This window comes from Arachis ipaensis, chromosome B1, assembly GCF_059453495.1.
Source record: "Arachis ipaensis isolate K30076 ecotype BB chromosome B1, ASM5945349v1, whole genome shotgun sequence".
NCBI classification, from domain to species: Eukaryota; Viridiplantae; Streptophyta; class Magnoliopsida; order Fabales; family Fabaceae; genus Arachis; species Arachis ipaensis.
The window spans coordinates 1,597,756-1,615,927 of record NC_142436.1 but is presented as its reverse complement, the minus strand read 5'-3'; the positions used below and the strand labels follow the sequence as shown (position 1 = coordinate 1,615,927).

The following is an 18,172-nucleotide window of genomic DNA, read 5'->3' as shown; positions in this document are numbered from 1 at the left end:
CAGTTCATCTGATTGTTATGTGTTCAATTGACTTCTTTTGCATGGAAAAATGCTATATCTTGATGATTGAATGTTTATGACGTTTTATTCAGCACATGAATGTTGCTCAGTTCAGTGGAGTCGCTCATTTTGATTTACTTGATTGTTAGTGTGTTCAATTGAGTCTTTGTGAATGTAAAAATATTTTTCTTTGATGATTAAATGTTTATGACGTTTTATTCAGCACATGAATGATGTTCGGTTCAGTGGAGTTGGCAATTTCGGTTTATTTCTATTCTACACAATTTAAAATTCTTCCTCCTCACCTTCTAGTACTTATTCACCAGAGAGAGAAAGAGGAAAAGACAAAAAAATACAGCAGCAATAACAACAAAAGAATGAAGATAAGGAGAAAACGCGTGAAGAAGAAGGCGAAAAAGAAAGAGGAGAACGAGGAGGAGGAGGAAGACGAATCTTTGTTGCTGTTTTCGTTCCTTTCTGGTTGTTCCTTGCCAAATCTTCTTACGATTTTTCTCCAGTAGTGGTTTTCGCAAAGAACGTGACTAAAGTTTGAATGATTTTGAGAGAGATTCGAAGAGAATGAGCGATTTTGTATTGATGAAAAAGTAACGTTTTTTCATAATGAGCGCAAAATAACAAAAGGTTTTTGAATGCGTGTTTTCACTCGTCATTAACGTGTGTGACTCTATTTAGACTTGAACCAACTTGGTTACATGGTTACATGAATGTGTAGCGCGCCCCTTAATTTTAAATGTAAAACACTAAAACGGTTTAATTTGGATGTAAAAATTGAACCCTTTAATTTTTGAAAAATACAAAAATTATCTAATTTTTAAGATACCAAAATCGAATCCTTTAAATCTAAAATTAGACTCTCTAATTTCTATTTAAAAAAATAAAAAAATTAAGTTACACAAATCGAATCTTACTATTTTGGTATTTTTTATAATTTTAAAAAATACTAAAAATTATAATATTAAAATATATCACTCATTTAATTTTTATGGAAAAAAAACATAAATTCACAACTTAATAAAAAGGAGGAGGATTATAGTGTTGAATTTGGCATGTCATAAACACGTTTTACTTCTGAGTTTAAAACACACAAAGTTAAATACAAAAATAATAATATTAAGAGTAAATGTCTTTTTAGTTTTTAACTATTTATTCGAATGATAAAATAATTTTTTATAATTTAAAAATTCATATCCAATTTTTAACAAATCATCGTTTACAGATATTACTTAAACTAATTATTTAAATAGTTGAAGACTGATTAAATCAATTACTTGAATGATTAAGGACCAAATACAAAATTTTAAATTATTGAGAGTCGCTGTATCTTTTCCACAAATGATTAAAGAGGAATTTTATATTTTTTATATAATCTTCCTCAATAATATAAACACGTATTTTAGAGCACATATTAGTTAAAATTTTTAAAAAATTCAAACTTATTATATTCTCTAGACAAAATTTTTTTAGGATATCTTTTACCTGAATCTATAAATAAAAATAATGTAAAAGTGAGATTAAATATATCTATTACTAACAATAACAACAAAGTTTATATCCTATCATTACATTCTAACATTATGTATCATGTCTAAAATTGTTTATACATAGATATTTTTATCATGTTATATATAGTTTAAGTTTTTCTATAACTCTCGTTACTTTTCTAGTTTTCTGTCTCTCTTTAAACTTCACTTAATTAAATATTCTGTCGATCTTTTTTCACATATCTAAGTTATTTAAGATTTTGCCGTCTTGTTAACAATAGGTGGTATTTTAACATTTTATATCATTATCCAAATCATCCATTATAGCATTTTCAATTTTTCATTTTGATCATTATAAACTTATGCCAATACTTATCTTTTGCATATAGCATAACTTTCTTAATAGCAGTGTGATAAAATTTATTATTTTAAAGGTATTTTTGGTCATTTGTAAATCATCCCAATTTTACCATTTTGACAAATTCGCTTGAATCATGATTTACATTTTTCGTGACTTTTTTTCATTTTCCTAAATAATACACTCAAAATACTTGCACCGCTTTATTTGGGAGAGTATTTTTCAAATTTACACTTCCCTATTAATATTTTCCCAACCACTTATTGCAACTTGCATTCTATAGATTTTGTCTATTTTCGCTTTATGGACAAGTCATACACCTCTAAAATTTTCTCCACAAATTTAATTTTAAATTTAAATTTTCTCTTGGTCCCCTGCAAAGACTATGTCAATTACAAAAAATATACACCACCATACGTGTTTTCATAATAGTTGTCTCATTATATATGTCGTCAATTGCATGAACATATGCAACCTTTATTTTCCAAAATCTTTCAAAAAACAAGTTAATAATTATCAGAGTAAATATTCAACTTGGTCTTTGTCTATTTTTACGAAAGACAAAGCGATTTCTGTCAAAAAAAAAAGGGACACTTCGACCCTCAACTTTTTTATTTTGGAACAACACGATTCTTCTGTTAAAAAATTCGTTAAATAATAACAAAAATTAGTTTTGTGGGAGTTTTATTTGTATTTTGTGGGGGTGTTAAACCTCCACAAAATTCTTTTCAATAATATAACCAACTAACCAATTATTACCACTACTACTACCTTCTTTATCCTCGTTATTATCACTCCTACCTCTATTATTTTTATTGTTTTATCATCATCATTATTTCCTCTACCGTCATCATCATCAATATCAATATTATCAATATTAAAGTTCTCTTCTTTTATTTCTTAGTCGATGTTATTTTTTTCATTTAAAATGTATTTGTACTACAATTACTTTTTTTTGCGGCATCATTTTCATCAATAGTTTTTCTTCACATAACCACCATTGGTAAAGGAATTTTTCAAAAATAAACTTATTAATAGTTTGTGGAGGTTTGAAAATACAAATAAAACCCCATCAAACTAATTTTTATTATTATTTAATGAATTTTTTAACAGAAAAATCGTATTGTCCCAAAATAAAAAAGTTGAGAATCGAAGTATCATTTTTTTTGACAAAGATCGCTTTATCCTTCATGAAAATGGACAAGAACCAAATTGGGTGTTTACTCTAATTATCATATGTAGATCTTTTTTGTTATTCTAATACCTCTATCATTTGACTTAATAAATATATAGCCTTGATGATAGCTTTACCCAACATAAAACCAAACTAATTCTTTGAAATCTATATCTCCGGTCGCAAATTCTATTCTACCACCTTTCGTAATTTCATGATCTGATTCATGAACTTAATTCCTTTGTAATATATTTAAAATTATCAATAGATATATAATATATAATTATAATTAAATAAAATAATATATCCAAATTTAATAATTTTACGCAATTCATTTATCTTACGAATGAATTCTTTTAGAGAAATTGAAAAAAAAAAGTACACAATTAATTCGCTAATAAATATAATAAGACCACTAGCAGTTAATATATTAAGATACATCACAAACAGGGACCACCCTCATTTTATCTTATTATAACTATGGAGACATTCCAAACTTAGTAAATGAAAAACAATTGGCAAACTACTAATGAAATAAGTTAAACGCAAAAAATTAGCCAAAAATAACCAAAATTTATCTTATTTAATATTCATTAACAATTAGTAAATGCTAAATACAAGTTCTGATTTTTTTTTGTCTCCCTAACATTACCATTAATTAAAAATTCCCAACCCAAGTTCAGCTGAAACACGAGGAAGGCAGGAACAAATCAAATCTACGAGAAAATATCTTAAATACCCTCTTCTATTTTTTCCTATTCTTTTCTTTTTTGTTCTTTTGTTTCCATTCAAAAAGTAGAAACCAACTTATTAGGCTAATCAATGTTGACATTGCGTCATTGCCTATGGATGTAACATGACATTGAGGTCGAGACATGAGAATATCTTGCACTCAGAAAGTGATAGCAGCAAGTCACGTTTTCAAGGGTACAAAATTCTCATGTTAGCCCTGGGGCCTCAAGATGATTGTGTATAGTACAAAGTGTGCAATATACAATGTGTCCATACCCAGAAATAGAAAAATATCCAATCTGTCTTGTATTAATATCTAGGGGACTTGTAGAAAACTGACCTAAAAGCTTCTGAAAAGTGAGAATACACAAATCTAGGGCATAACTTAGACGAACTCTGATGGTTCGATGTTGCTTTTACTTGCTTCAGATGGAGCGGATTTGGAGGTTAATACAATTACTGAACTGAGTTCTCATGTAGTAATACGTATTCTCGGCTGAAACAGTAGAACAAATATGTTAAGAAGCATTCAGTCAATCATAACAGGAAGTATTAAGGAACAGCAATTCACAATTGCATTAGCATTATGAGAAATAAAATCATTATATATCGTCCATTGGTGAGGGTGGTCAGAAAATTTATTGCAATAACATTCCTCCATTTCCTCTGTAGTCTCTTTAGAACCACTTCCATACTAGAGGCTTAACTTTCACAATCAATAACAGGCATTCCTAAAATTGGATGATTAAACCTTTTATATGAAGGGAGCCATAAAAATTAAGTTCTTCTTTTGAATGGTAAGTGCGGAAACATTTGCTGAACGTTCATATTAAATCATAGAAGAAACATTCCTAACCCTGCCTAATAATTTTTAATCAAGGCCACAAAATATGTTGCATTTTTAACATCATTTAGAACAATGAAAACCTGTCCACTGAAAAAAAAAAAAACGTACTTGCTACTCACCTACTATTACCGAATTTAATGGTGTCCTTCTCCCTAAGTTCATAATAACGTTGTGGTTCAATGGGACTATCCTGCAGAAGCAGAGGGCAACAGATAGATTCAACAGAAATCTAATTTAACTAATTAATTGCTATCACAAAAAATGAACACACAAGGAGAAATTATCGAACGCATTCAATGGCCACTCACATTTACGAAAGTTTTGTTTGTGCTTCCGAGGTCCATTACATAAGGCCTAGTGCAGTTCATGTACCCATTAGATTTCAGGTATGCAGAAACCAAAGTGAAAAATAAAATAAAATAAAATAAAAAATAAAAATGCATTACCTTATTTGCTTTGATATTAAGCCATCAGGTTGCTCCTTTTCAACTTGCCTAAGAAAGGAAAATGAAAGGGAAAAAATTAACACAATCTGGATTAAAATGTAAAGCACCAACAAAATAAACAACTCCATGAGGTTGCTTAAAAGATAAAACAATGAAATACCGGAATTGAATAACAGCATGTTGCTTGCTGCAAGAAGGATGATCTGTAGGGATGTCAGCAACCCTTCTTTCCCTTCCAAAAAGGTAACAACTTTGACGATGGATGTAAAGGGGCTCTGTCAATCACATACATTTTGTTTAGTAAAAATATGTACAAACAGATAAAAGTGTCTGCTCACAGACATCATTGAAGATTTTTGCTTTAGCACAAGAAGAATAGATAAAGCATGATCAAAACTCAGAGAAATTACTAGATAAACTATGAAAATTGTACAAATGAAATCATAGATTGAATAGAAATACAACAATGTATAAGTAAAAAAAGGGAAGCAGGTAGAGGAGCTGTCTAATTATGAAAAGCTCACCCCAATAGCTATGATAATAGATACTAATATAATAAATTACAAAGACAAATATATAGTAATAGTAGTCGTGATTTTTTCTTAAAAAAAGGGTAGTAAGTAAAAGCAAATACTTAATGGTCTTAAGCAAGCAAGAAGGGCTTATTCTTATAAGTAAAGCATATTTCTACACGTTAAAATTTTTTTTTTGTGGGGGGGGTAGCAGGGCTAGGGACATGAGAAAATTGTATTAAGAATAATATAAAATAAGTGCAGAAGTTATGCAGACTAACCATTGAGGACTTCACCATTCTTGAAAACATAAAGCCTCCATTTAATGTCAGGTTTTCGAGCCTCTGGCGGTTCATTGAACAACAAAGTAACACCTGACCAAGCACTACCATTTAGCATATATTGAAAATGAATAACAAAACTACTTAAAAATAAATTGATATTCATCACAGTGCACAGTGAAAAATAATGGGTCTCTCACCTCTGAATCGATTCGTTTCAGCCGCAAGCTTCCCAGATAGTTCAAATGAAGGTTTTTGCTGCAAAAGGCAGAGGATTTCAGAAACCAACCAGAATGAATCACTCAAAACCTATTCTTTATCCTCCCTTGAAACTAGAAAATATGATTTACGGATAATGTGTGACCCTATCTCTCAAGAACTAGCTTTTGGGGGTGGACTTGAGGGTTCCCCACTCTCGCATATCATCTTCCTTCTATTGCAATGCAACTTGATTATATATAGACAGTGAGAATGCCCAAACATACGTTACAGTAATGGTTATGGCAGATTATAATGATCGTTAAACCTTCGGTTTTGACTAACCTTGCATTAGAATTGGTATCAGGAAGAGAAAGTGGCTGTATTACTGTCATAGGAACATTGGCAATATGCCTAGAACTAGAAGAACTGCACTAATTAACTTAAGAGTGAGAGCTCCTCTAGTGGCTAATTTACTGCAAATAATTAACCACACCTAACTAACCCTTCTCCCCTTTATTTTTAGTCATTGATCCTAACTAATAGGGTCTTAACACGTTGGTTAAGTTTGACTCCTCTAAGACAATCTAAATGGGCGAACAAAAAGAAAAAAAGATAGCATTTGGAAGAACATTTGTAACACAGCATCACCTCAATTCTCGCCAGATTTGCAAAACAGAACTCTCAAAAATCATAGCATGCCTCAACAGCTTGAAGATCAACAACAAAATACAGGACAGAAAATGTCCCAAAAGTTAACTTGGATTAAAGGGTTCTTAACTCTATCCCACGGACACAACGAAGATACACAAGACTACAAAAGTATTAGAGGCATGAGATTCCTACCCAACGAAAAAAAGAAGCACATCATTACCTTTGTTTTTTCTTCCAGAGCCTCCTCAGCAGCCTTCATTTTTGAAATAGAATCATCCTCATCATTCCTGCCAAAATAGCCATCAACCTGGCATCACAAGCTTCCCCAACAATCCCCAATATATTTGAAAACATTGCATTCAAATAGAAAGAGAAAGAAGCAGAGAATATAAGGACAAACCAGAAGACAAGAAAATACTAATGTCATTTTAGATTTTCCTATCACTAATCTGGCATTTTCAACATCATTCAAGTCAATGTGCAGAAATTCCTAAACTCAAGAAACATACATTTTTAATCCATAATCTTATCTATCCAATGCTAAATGTTACAAACAACCAACAATAACATGTCATATCTTGCCACATGCCACAGATAAATCAATGACACTGGGCCACCAGAAGTATAGTGTTTGATAAATGCCAATCCAGCCCCTTGCACTGCATTTCAATGTAGTGATCACTAGGAGAAAAAACCCCACCCAGGAATGATAACTTCAGATTTAGATGGTTGTTCAATTATTTTATAAATTTATGCAACAGCTACCACCTTCCCACAACTCTCCAACTTATCAAACTTTGAGTACACTACATCTATACAGGAAAGCTGCCTTTCTGAAATGCATTTCTACAAAGCTAGATTTGGCACAGGTTGAAGGAGAATCATCACTCCAGGATGCATGAATAGAACTCTCATTAAAAGATTTGGCTTCAATGAAACTAAAATAACATCAAATAGCATGAACACCACCAAGATCAGCAACACGTCAATATAGAGTTCAAAGTTCGAACAGCAGCTTACATCTGTTCAGCTCCTCTTATGTTAGTCACCTGCAAGCATTAAACAGCAGTCCAAATAAGCATCAAGCTGGAGAATATTTAATCTGAAAAAAGCAGGAATGGAGAGAGCATAATAATGGGGAAATAAATGCCAAATGTTTGGAAGAACAAATAATTAAAAATTTTGGAGAACCAAGTGGGGAAACAATAGCCCTGAAAGAGAAACAAGACAATGGAATTTGGAAGTAACACTTCAATGCTAAACTCAGCACACAAAAACTGTTTGCGCTTGAATCCTAAATGTTATCTCTAAACAGTCATATTGACTTGATTAAACCTCCCACCTCACCCTAGGAATACCTCAGGAACATAACTATTAAACATTATACTCTCTGAGAACTAAGATAGAAAGAAGTTAAATAATTATAAATTCCTCTTTTCCCCTATCAGCGTGAAACAAGGATAGGAGATGTTTAAACAAAAAATGCAACAAATAAATTAATCTTTGAATGAAAACAAACACCAGTAGTCCAGTACGCAAGAGTATAGTTCTATACTGTCATGTTTCCACATGACTAGCACCTCATCAGTCCATCAATTGTCATTTCCAACAAAGTATTAAGACTGTGACTTCACCTGTCACCCTTATCAACAAAAGTTCACAATTTGAATATACTATTCACATAATTATCATGCTTATCATCACTTATCTATCAACTGAAATGACTGAAATGCAACATTATAGCCTCCAGCCCTCCACCAACCCAATACTTCACAAACTTCATCTTAAATCATGTACAATCTTCAACACAACATATACCATACAATTGTCCATGTCATTGCACAAGACAACATGATAAGAGCTCTCAATCTCTCATAACATCCTAATTGGAACTATTCCCCTAAGAATCAAAGATTTGGATAAAACTGTTGTTATTTTAACAATCATATACTGCATTAAACATCTCCTCAAAGCCACCTGCCTAACCTTTGAACACACTCTAGGATCCTAAGGTTCAAAGGCACTTTAAATTAACATACCCTAATTCAAATTCCACGTGCATTAGCAAAGTCTCCTACTCTCCTAGTCACTTAAAAGTCAGAAAGCTTTGTTTGCCAACTAATTCAAGCTCTACCCCTCAAACCTTCAAAACTGCTTCAACAAATCATCTACGCTCGTCTTAGTACACCATGCTTGCAGTTCCAATCCAACATTCATGATTTCATGCCATCTCTTCCATCAAAGCCAATCATACACTAATATTATGTTCCAACTAATGTGGTGATAACACTTGCACGGTTACACTAAAGAATATAAATCCCAAAACAGGAATCCAATCATAAACTCAGAAAATAACAGAAAGGAACACAATACCATTTCCTGACCTACATCCAAATTCTTCAAATTCCAACAGCATACAAGAGATTTTAAGTAAAATAGAAATTAACAGGAACATGAAGCAATATATTAAACATAGGGTTGGATATCACCGGACACCTCATCACGAGGCTTTGCAGAGTCGTGACGGCGATGTTGGGAAGGCGGAGACTGCGACCGGTGGTGCCTGTTCCGACCATTGCGCTCTTGCTCCGGCGACCTCTCGTGCCTAGACCTCGACCTCCTTCCGTTCCTTCCGTCGGCATCTCCATCGCCGCGGTCATCGGCTTCCCTCCTCTTCTCCTTCTTCCGCTCCGCCACCTCCCTCTCGGAACGCCTACCTCTTCCGCTTTCGCCATGGCTCTTCTCGCTCTCACGTTCCAATTGAGCTTTCTTCAATCGCTTTGTCCTCGGCGATGGAGAACGAGAGCGAGACCGGGATCGAGGAGGAGGATCCGGGGAACCGGAACTGGTTCGAGCCTGTTTTTCTGCGTAACGGTGTTTGGTGTCTCGCTGAGGCGGCGGAGAGATGCTTCGGTGGCTCCGGTGGCGGCGAGAGGAAGGAGAATGGTGATGGTTTGTGGAAGAGGAGTGACGGCCCATGGTTGTGAGCGTGGTGGTGACCGCAGAGGATCTCGAGAGTTCCAGTAGAGAAACTCTAACTAACTAACTTACTAACTAACAAACTGAAACCGAAACTGCCACTGTACTGCATTGCTGGTTTTCTTTTTAATTTTGAATTTATTTTGATTTGTGAATGCTTCCTTCTTCCTTGTAGCGGTGAAGATTCAAGTTCAGTTTAGGGTTTATCAGCTTCAACACTGAGTGGCGATTTTTCAGTAATAAATAAAATAAATTGATTATTTACTCAAATGTGGTTTTTTAGATGAATACACATTTTTGTTATTAATTTATTATTATTAACGAAATAAATAATACAAATATAAATATAAATAGGTATTTTAAGAAAATATAAACATTTTTTTAATGTCTCAAAAATCTAAAAAATAGGATCAACGTTTTCTCCAACATGTTTTAACAAAAAAATTGTGTGTATGTTATAAGAACTTTTTATATTTATTTTATAATTTTTTTGTATTTTTATTTTTTAATAAAATAACTTTTTGAAACTTAATTAAAAACCAATTCCACCGGTAACCAAAAGGGTCCTGCTAATTCCTGTTAACTTCTATTAGGCCGGACTCCAGATCTCATTTAAAAAAATATATATGTCTAATCATCTATAGTAAACCTAATTCACCCCCAATTACTACTAGTAACTATAATTAACTCTATCTTTCACCGTTCAAGAACAGCCTCATCCTCCAACTCCGATGGCTGCCCCTTTCCAACCTCCCTCCTCCATTCTTGGATGCGTTTCCATCGCCGACGTCAACAGTGGTTAGTGCCGCCCGCCTTTCGTCGGCAAGTAACCATTGGTCTTTGGAAGTGTATCTGAGTGCCGCCATTGCTGTACAAGACACCTCTTGTACAAGACACATGCATAAGAAGACACTTCCTATACAAGATAGATTCACAAAAGACACTTCTGTTTAAAAGACACATCCACAAAAGATACTTTCATTAGAAGACACATGTATAAAAAGACACTTGCTAAAGACACATGCATAAAAAGACACTTCCATTAGAAGAACATTCAGAACCCACATTAATGGATGATGCATTCGTGGGTATAGATCCTCTCAATTGTTAAAAAAAATTGAGTGTAAAGTGTGATCTTTAACCTTCCATTGCTCTCTCTCTCATATTTATTTTACTTATAAAATTAATTGTGAAAGATCACACTTTACTTCCTCAATTGTTAAAAAAAATAGAAAGGATTCATTCCCATGCATTCGTTCCTTCTTCTCCAAATATACGTTCCATCGACGAAGTCGTCGAAGGATGCGGGACTTTTGTTCGCGGCTTCGGAACGACGTCGAGGAATACGCGTTCAATGGCAATCGAGTGATGAAGCACGCACGAGTTTTCGTGATAACAGGTTTCACCGTTACGAAACGACAACGCACCAATGAACCGGCGACGCAGCAGTAATTGCGGCTGGAACCGCAACGCACCACAGCGGCGGCAAATCGACACCTGGCAAGAAAGATGACCGCAACCTACAATATAAAAGCTTCTGCCGGAGCAAAACAGTCACGCACCAAGGAGCCGGTGACATGGTGGTTGTGCAGTTGTGACGGGAGCGCGCTGCAGCGGCAGCAAAGCGGCGCTGTTGGCGAGAAAGAAGATGTCGTGATGATAGGGGGGAGACGGACGCTGATCACAGTGACTTTGCGGACGGTTATTCAACACAATCTTTATTATTCAAATTTATTAAAATAATTTAAAATTATTAATTGAGTCGTCAAAAATGGACAAATTGACTATTGGTATCCAATACTTTTCTATTAAAAAAATATTTATTCACCTAACAAAATGTCATTCTTATATACTTATCATCCCTTTCTATCAAAAATAAAAAATCAAAACCCTAACAAAAAATATACTTAAATATTGGATAACTAAACCATTACACAAACTTAAGTTACTATTTTTTTAGTGATTGAGTTTTTTCTTTTGGAATCCCGCTATGGAGACAATGAGAAATCTTGATAATGGGTACAATGTGTTAGTTATTTAGCCCAATAGAAATAAATAATAAAAATCACTCTACAAATTATTTAAATTCAAAAAATCTTATTCAATTATTTCACATCAAATTTCAAATTTTAAATCCACCAATTTCAAATTTCAAATTATTAAAAAATCTAATTAGTTATTTTAAAAAAATAACCATATGAAATCTTAATTTACAAAGCATTTCACTCTAATACTCTCTTCTTTTTCAACCGGCGGCCACCCCACCTTCATCAATAATCATCCTATTTCACCATCGCTGCTTGGCTTGCCACACGCCACTCACCCTTAGTAAAAATAACCATCCACTTAAGAATAAAAATAATCATTCTCATACCTAATGAATTGAACATCCAACATATTTTAATTATATATAACTAAATTCAATCTAATCAAAATAATCATCTACATAAAATTAAAATAACCATCCGCATACCTACTAAAATGACCATCTTAAATTGACCATTAAAATAGAAGAAGAAGGAGATGAATAAATAAAAGAAACAACTGTGATCATCCAACAATTTATTTTTTATTAAAAAAAAAAGAGAAAATGTATAATTTGACACATGAGTCTTATGATTTGATGTAACTATAAAACTGGATAAACAAAAAAAAAGCTTGAACATAGGAGAAGACATGAGTGAGAATCAAAAGTAAGCGAAGACATGAGTGAGAATCAAAAGTAAGCAATTGAGTATTTGATTTGATATTGCCTTTAAACACGCATGCGTTACATCTACCATACTCACACAATTAATTCAAACAGTGACGTCATTGAGTTTTTGGCGACATATGCCAGAACCCGTGATGGCGTCGGCGGCACAGTCGGCCGGAGGTTGCAGCGGCGGAGGTTGCTGTCCATGATGATGGCTGCCGCGCGAAAACAGCAGCAGAGGATGATGCGCGTCAGGCTAACCGGCGGAGGTGGAGACGGTGTTAGTGGAAATAACCGTACGTAGTGTGAATGAATTTAAATACTAATCCTAATTTTTCAAAATTTAAAACTTGAAATTAAATAATTAATAATATATTTTTAGTTTTAGTTTTATTTTTCTTTTTTAATTCTATTGCGCACATTGTATACTAAAATCATTGTCTCGCGTACTTTCTCTTTTCAATAACCCTATCTTCAAGACCTATACAATTTGCTCTTAAAAGTTAAATATAGGTGTTTATAATTTATGTCACATATTATCATTTAATTTTAAAAAAGATAAATTTTTAAAAACTAAATTAACATACGTCTAATTTTTTAGAAATTATTTTGACCATTAATACGTTAAAATTGCTCAATTAAACCCCAAAAAAAATGTACATAAATTGGTTCACCATGAGTGTTGAAAATTCAAAAGCAAAAAGGATCTTTGTCAATGCAATCTACCTTTCTATTTCTCATGTTTTTACTCAGCTCCTTCTATACCTCCTATAAGTTAAACTTGAATGGCTATGCTTTTAACCTTAGCCATTGCAATGGAACATTGAGGTAGAAATGAGGGTGGAAGAGAATTCAGTCACACCCATCTCACCTTCTAAGATTTAGTCAAAGTAGCCTCATGAGAACAAAAAATGTCACCCGGACATAACAACCATATCATAGAAGACTGTATCAACTACTCTCATCTACCACTAGACGAGAATATATCGATACAGTCTCCTAAAATTGTTATGTCCAAATAACATTTTTCGAGAGGATATGTAATTTACTCCTAACAAGAGTGGTTACTATGTAAGGTGAGAGTGTTGGCGAATCATGTTTTTTCTTTTCTTTTCTTTTCACTTGATGTTGTTGTTGTTTTCCTCTATGCAACTATTTACATTAGCAAAAAAACATATTTCAGAAATCAATAATGGGCTCTCCCAAAGTCAAGTTTCTTTCTACTGTCCATGGCAAGTTAAAGAGCTTGGCCATTATGAACTTGAAGATTTTGTTCACATTAATGTTGTGAGTTGCACTTGAGAAGAAAAGGGTAGCTTTCATTGCCCTTGCATAAGCCCTAGCCTGAATCAAGAAAATAAATGCACTATTATCACCAAGTTAAAGTTGAACTAAAAGTTTCAAAAACAAATAAACAAAATGTTAAATAAGTTTTTTCATTTTATTTGGTTGCCTACGGTATCCCCCAATCCGATCCGACAGGTCAAAGACTTATCCGTCGCAAATCTAAGCTCCATTTAAGGGTCTATCGCTGGCCAATGGGTTGTTACATGTACAAGACGGAATTCGAACCCTCGACACTTACTTAAGCGAGTGAGTGAACTGACACTCAACCAACCTAAGTTGGCTAAACTATACATTTTTTCCGTACTAATCTCTAAATTAATTTGTATGTTGACGATAATAAGAACCAACTTAACCTATTTTTGAAAATTTTTGGACCGAAACTAAATTAATAATAAATAGAAAGACACAAACCACAAATTAGGACTAGAAACTTCATAAACCCATAAATAAATAAATAAATGAAAATAATATTTCAAATCAGTCTCTAAGAAATTTTGTGTCAAACACTATAGTTTCCGGCAAAATTTAATTACAAAATCAATCTCCAAAATTTTATTTCAAAAACAAATTAATCCTCACATCAAATTATTTGTCTACATAAAAAGACTAATCGAATAATTTTAGCGATGCAGACTCATTCACATTATCCAACTAAAAATTTTTCCAAAACCAATTTGGGATATTTATTATTCATAAATAAATAAAGCTAAGGCATATATAGAAAGTGACACTTTATCTAAAGGAGTAAATAGGGGAGCATTGGATATTGCTTTAATCAATAAGTAGGAGTGTAGGACCCAAATTTTAGAAGCATAACGCGGAAATATGGCAATCAATGAGTGTTATGTTTGCATCATATCATATATGCATTTATTTTAGAAAATGTCAAGACAAAGAAATCAATCACTGGCACAACATAAGTGATTAAGAGGATAGAAAGAAAACGGAAATGTTCAGTAACAAAAAAAAATAGCCAAAAACAGTCAGAACTTGTCTTATTTAGTATTCATTAATAATTAATGAATACTAAATAAGGCAAGTTCTGTTTTTTTTTTTTTTTCAGTCTCTCTAGCATAACCGGAAATAAAATGTATGGATTATCTTCTACTTTTGCATAAGGTGCAATAAATAATTAGTTATTTACCTGTGTTACAATGGTCCATTGCACATTAGGGGGAAGTTTAACAAAATCATCAAATTTGGTTCCTATTAGAATGGGAATTGCAGTCTGCAAGTGGAAAAAAAAATGGACTTCAAAAACTTCAAATTTGAATGATTGAATGGTATATGACATATAGAACAATGGAAAAATTTCAAGTGTACCGGAAAACACCGGTGTTCCAGTTGTTTTAACCGTTGATTTCAATTAATATATATTATATATATTTTTTATAATTCAGATTAACGGTTAAAATAACTGGAACACCGGTGTTCCTGGTATACCTGAAACTCTTCCTAGAACAATTACTAGATAAATCACCTTTATGCCTTTTTATCAACAAATCAGCACCTTTAATTTCTTTGTATAGTTTTTATGACAAATTGAAGTCGATTATTGATCATAATGGTAAATTAAAGTTCCATCTTTTATGAACAGAAATGCATGTATGAAGTGTTTTCTTTTGTACCCTTTTAAAAGCTTTTCCATGTAAAAAGCATTTGGAGCCAAAGTTTAATGAGTGATGATACCAATTTATTGATTTCACCAACAATTAATCCAACTAAATTTGAAACAATAGTTTAAGAATTCAATTTGAATGCAGTGTCAGTATAAAGAATTTTTTACACAGACAACCAATCGTGTATTGACACATCAGCAAAAGGAACTACTTTTCAAACCCACAACTTAAAAAAATCTAAAAGCATAAATCTGATTGAATAACAAGTGTATCAAATTAAACTTATAGTTTAGGAAAATTTTCAAGTGTGCCGTCATACCGGTGTTTCAGTAATTTTTAACCGTTGATGTTAATTATAAAAAATATATATAATATATATAATTAAGATCAACGGTTAAAAATTACTGATACACCGGTATGACGATACACTTGAAAATCTTCCTATAGTTTAAGCCATTCTTAAAAAACTAATGTTTTGGTACCTGATTCCACTTTCTTGCTTCACTATACCATCCAACAACACTGCAAAACAAACCCCAAAAAGTGCAAAAACTCAAAACTCATTTCTGCAATTGTTACTAAAAAATCCCAGTAGAAAACCTAACAGATAGATAGATTATGAACCTACCTATTTAGTGTGGATCTACTTGTGAGATCAAACATAATCAAAATTGCATTTGCATCTTTACAAGCCATGGGAATTTGATCCAATGACCCTTTGTCACCTACATATATAGACCATAAAATAACTTTCAATCAAGACCCTCAAAATCCAAAAAGAGTTTAATTGCAAGTCAAACCCTTAATGAGATATTTGTGTTAAAAAACAAAAAATTTCAAAATAAATAAATAAAATATGAATTAAAAGATAGAGAGAAAGAGATAAGGAGGGAAATTGAACCAAATCATCATCACCTGCAACATCCCATATACTAAACAAAATTCTAGCTCCATTAACAGATAAAGTTTTGTCCATCAGATTAAGTCCCTTCATATTCAAGCTCCTCTTTTCTTGCTCATCCCCTACATACTTGATCTGAATGAAAAAAAAAAAAAAAATTACTTTCTTAAATTCTTACTCACTATAAATTAAGAGGGTAACTAAAAATCAATATCTTTATTTGTTTTAATTTACCCCAAAAAACAAAAACATTAAAAATTTAAACTTTTTACTAAAACAAATGAAACCCAAAATTATTCCAATGAAAAAAACATGCAACCGCAGCAAAAACAAAAAAAAAATTTACTTTCTTAATTCCTACTCACTATAGATGAAGAGGATAGCCAAAAATCAATATTTTTAATGGTTTTAATTTACCCCAAAAAATAAAAACATTAAAAATTTAAACTTTTTTACTAAAACAAATGAAACCCAGAATTTAAAAAAGAAAAAAAAATTAGAAAAGTGTTCTTAAGATATATATATACATAGTTACATACCACAAAGCTAGTTTTTCCAATATGGCAATCACCAAACAAACTAATCTTGAGATTCACCAAATCAGAATCTGAGTCATACCCACCACCACCACAGCTCCTTCTTGTCCCCTGCATGATCCCCTCACCTCCGTCGTCGTCCACCGGAGACTCACGGCGGAGGGAAAGTCTCTGGTAACGTGAAGAAGAAGGAGGTCTTGGTGGTGAACTTAGAGAGCAAGACAAGATCCTGTCCCAAACAAAGTGGAAGCATAAACGACCAACAAAGGAGACTTTATTGAAGAAGAAGCTCCATTGAAGTTCGATTGTGTTTCTGAGCTGAGTCATGGTCGTTGCTGTGTCGTGTGTTTTGGTTCTTGTTCTTCTGGATTTTTGTCTCAGACTCAGAGAAGGTCGTAGCTCCATTTTTTCTTCTTTTTTTTTTTTGGGTTTTTCAGTTTCTTCTCCTTGTTTTGGGTCCCATTATTGTTGTTAAGTAGGCATAGATTCTTATTATGCCGCCCAATATGTTAGAACTTAGAATTAGAACTTAGAAAAGTAGTCTAATGAGGATTTGATTCTAAATTTCCAAGTCTACGTCTTCTTTTAGGTAGCGTTTGTTTTGAGGGACTGACATAGAGATTGGAAAATTGAAATTTAGTATTATGTTTGTTAGTTCAGAGATTGGTACTAAAATTTTTGTTTCTGTTCTCAAAATTTTAGTAGTTCAGTACTTCTAAAAAGTAGACATAGGAGACTAAAATTTTTAGAGATAAAAACTGAAACTTTAATAACATTTTTATACTTAAAATACATTCATTTCAATTAATTAATTTCAATTTTATTCTTTGTACAAATTAAATTAAAATTTCATTCTTATTTCAATTTCTGTCTCCTACTTTTTACCAAACAAAAATACTAAAATTTATTTCAATATCTGTCTCTTAGTCTCTGTCTCTCAATCTTAGTTTTTCTATCTCTGTCTCTCTACCAAACGCTACCCTTATAAGTATTGTATTAGTTGCACACACAAAATTAGTTATTAAATTAATTAATAATAATAAAAATATATTAAAAATTATATAATAAATATTTATATAAAAATATGTAATAATTAATTTAATAATTGAATTTTAATATACACATAATATTTTTATTTTTATAACGGTACTAATAATATGGAATGATCACCCTTTTATATTTATAACAAGTTATATAAATAATATAATTAAGTTTTATATTAAAAATTTAAAATGTAATTAGATTTATTTTATAATTGAAACAAAAATATTAATATTAAATTATATTTTTTGTATTTATAAAAAAAATTGATCATGTTATTATGAGAAAATGTGATATTTTATTACAACAAATTTAATTATTTTAGAAGATAATAATTATTACTTTATTAA

General features: G+C 32.2%; 2 protein-coding genes across 3 annotated transcripts; both read right to left on the bottom strand.

Moving 5' to 3' along the window:
• Nucleotides 1–3,952: 3,952 nt before the first annotated feature.
• On the bottom strand, nucleotides 3,953–9,942 carry DDL (SMAD/FHA domain-containing protein). 2 transcript variants are annotated; one of them, XM_016336058.3, is made up of 10 exons: nucleotides 9,201–9,942; nucleotides 7,725–7,753; nucleotides 6,925–6,991; nucleotides 6,053–6,110; nucleotides 5,853–5,945; nucleotides 5,220–5,334; nucleotides 5,060–5,107; nucleotides 4,922–4,967; nucleotides 4,733–4,803; nucleotides 3,953–4,262 (listed from the first exon to the last, which is right to left on the bottom strand). In XM_016336058.3, exons 1-10 carry the CDS (start codon nucleotides 9,681–9,683, stop codon nucleotides 4,223–4,225), a joined length of 1,050 nt encoding a protein of 349 aa, XP_016191544.1. In that variant the 5' UTR covers nucleotides 9,684–9,942; the 3' UTR covers nucleotides 3,953–4,222. The 2 variants fall into 2 exon arrangements, with proteins under 2 accessions (XP_016191544.1, XP_088356899.1); XM_088500773.1 differs by having other exon boundaries at nucleotides 9,194–9,888.
• Nucleotides 9,943–12,994: 3,052 nt separating this feature from the next.
• On the bottom strand, nucleotides 12,995–17,341 carry LOC107632160 (septum-promoting GTP-binding protein 1). Its single transcript, XM_016335876.3, has 6 exons — nucleotides 16,785–17,341; nucleotides 16,260–16,380; nucleotides 15,973–16,069; nucleotides 15,827–15,866; nucleotides 14,870–14,953; nucleotides 12,995–13,722 (listed from the first exon to the last, which is right to left on the bottom strand). Exons 1-6 carry the CDS (start codon nucleotides 17,184–17,186, stop codon nucleotides 13,558–13,560), a joined length of 909 nt encoding a protein of 302 aa, XP_016191362.1. The 5' UTR covers nucleotides 17,187–17,341; the 3' UTR covers nucleotides 12,995–13,557.
• Nucleotides 17,342–18,172: the final 831 nt, after the last annotated feature.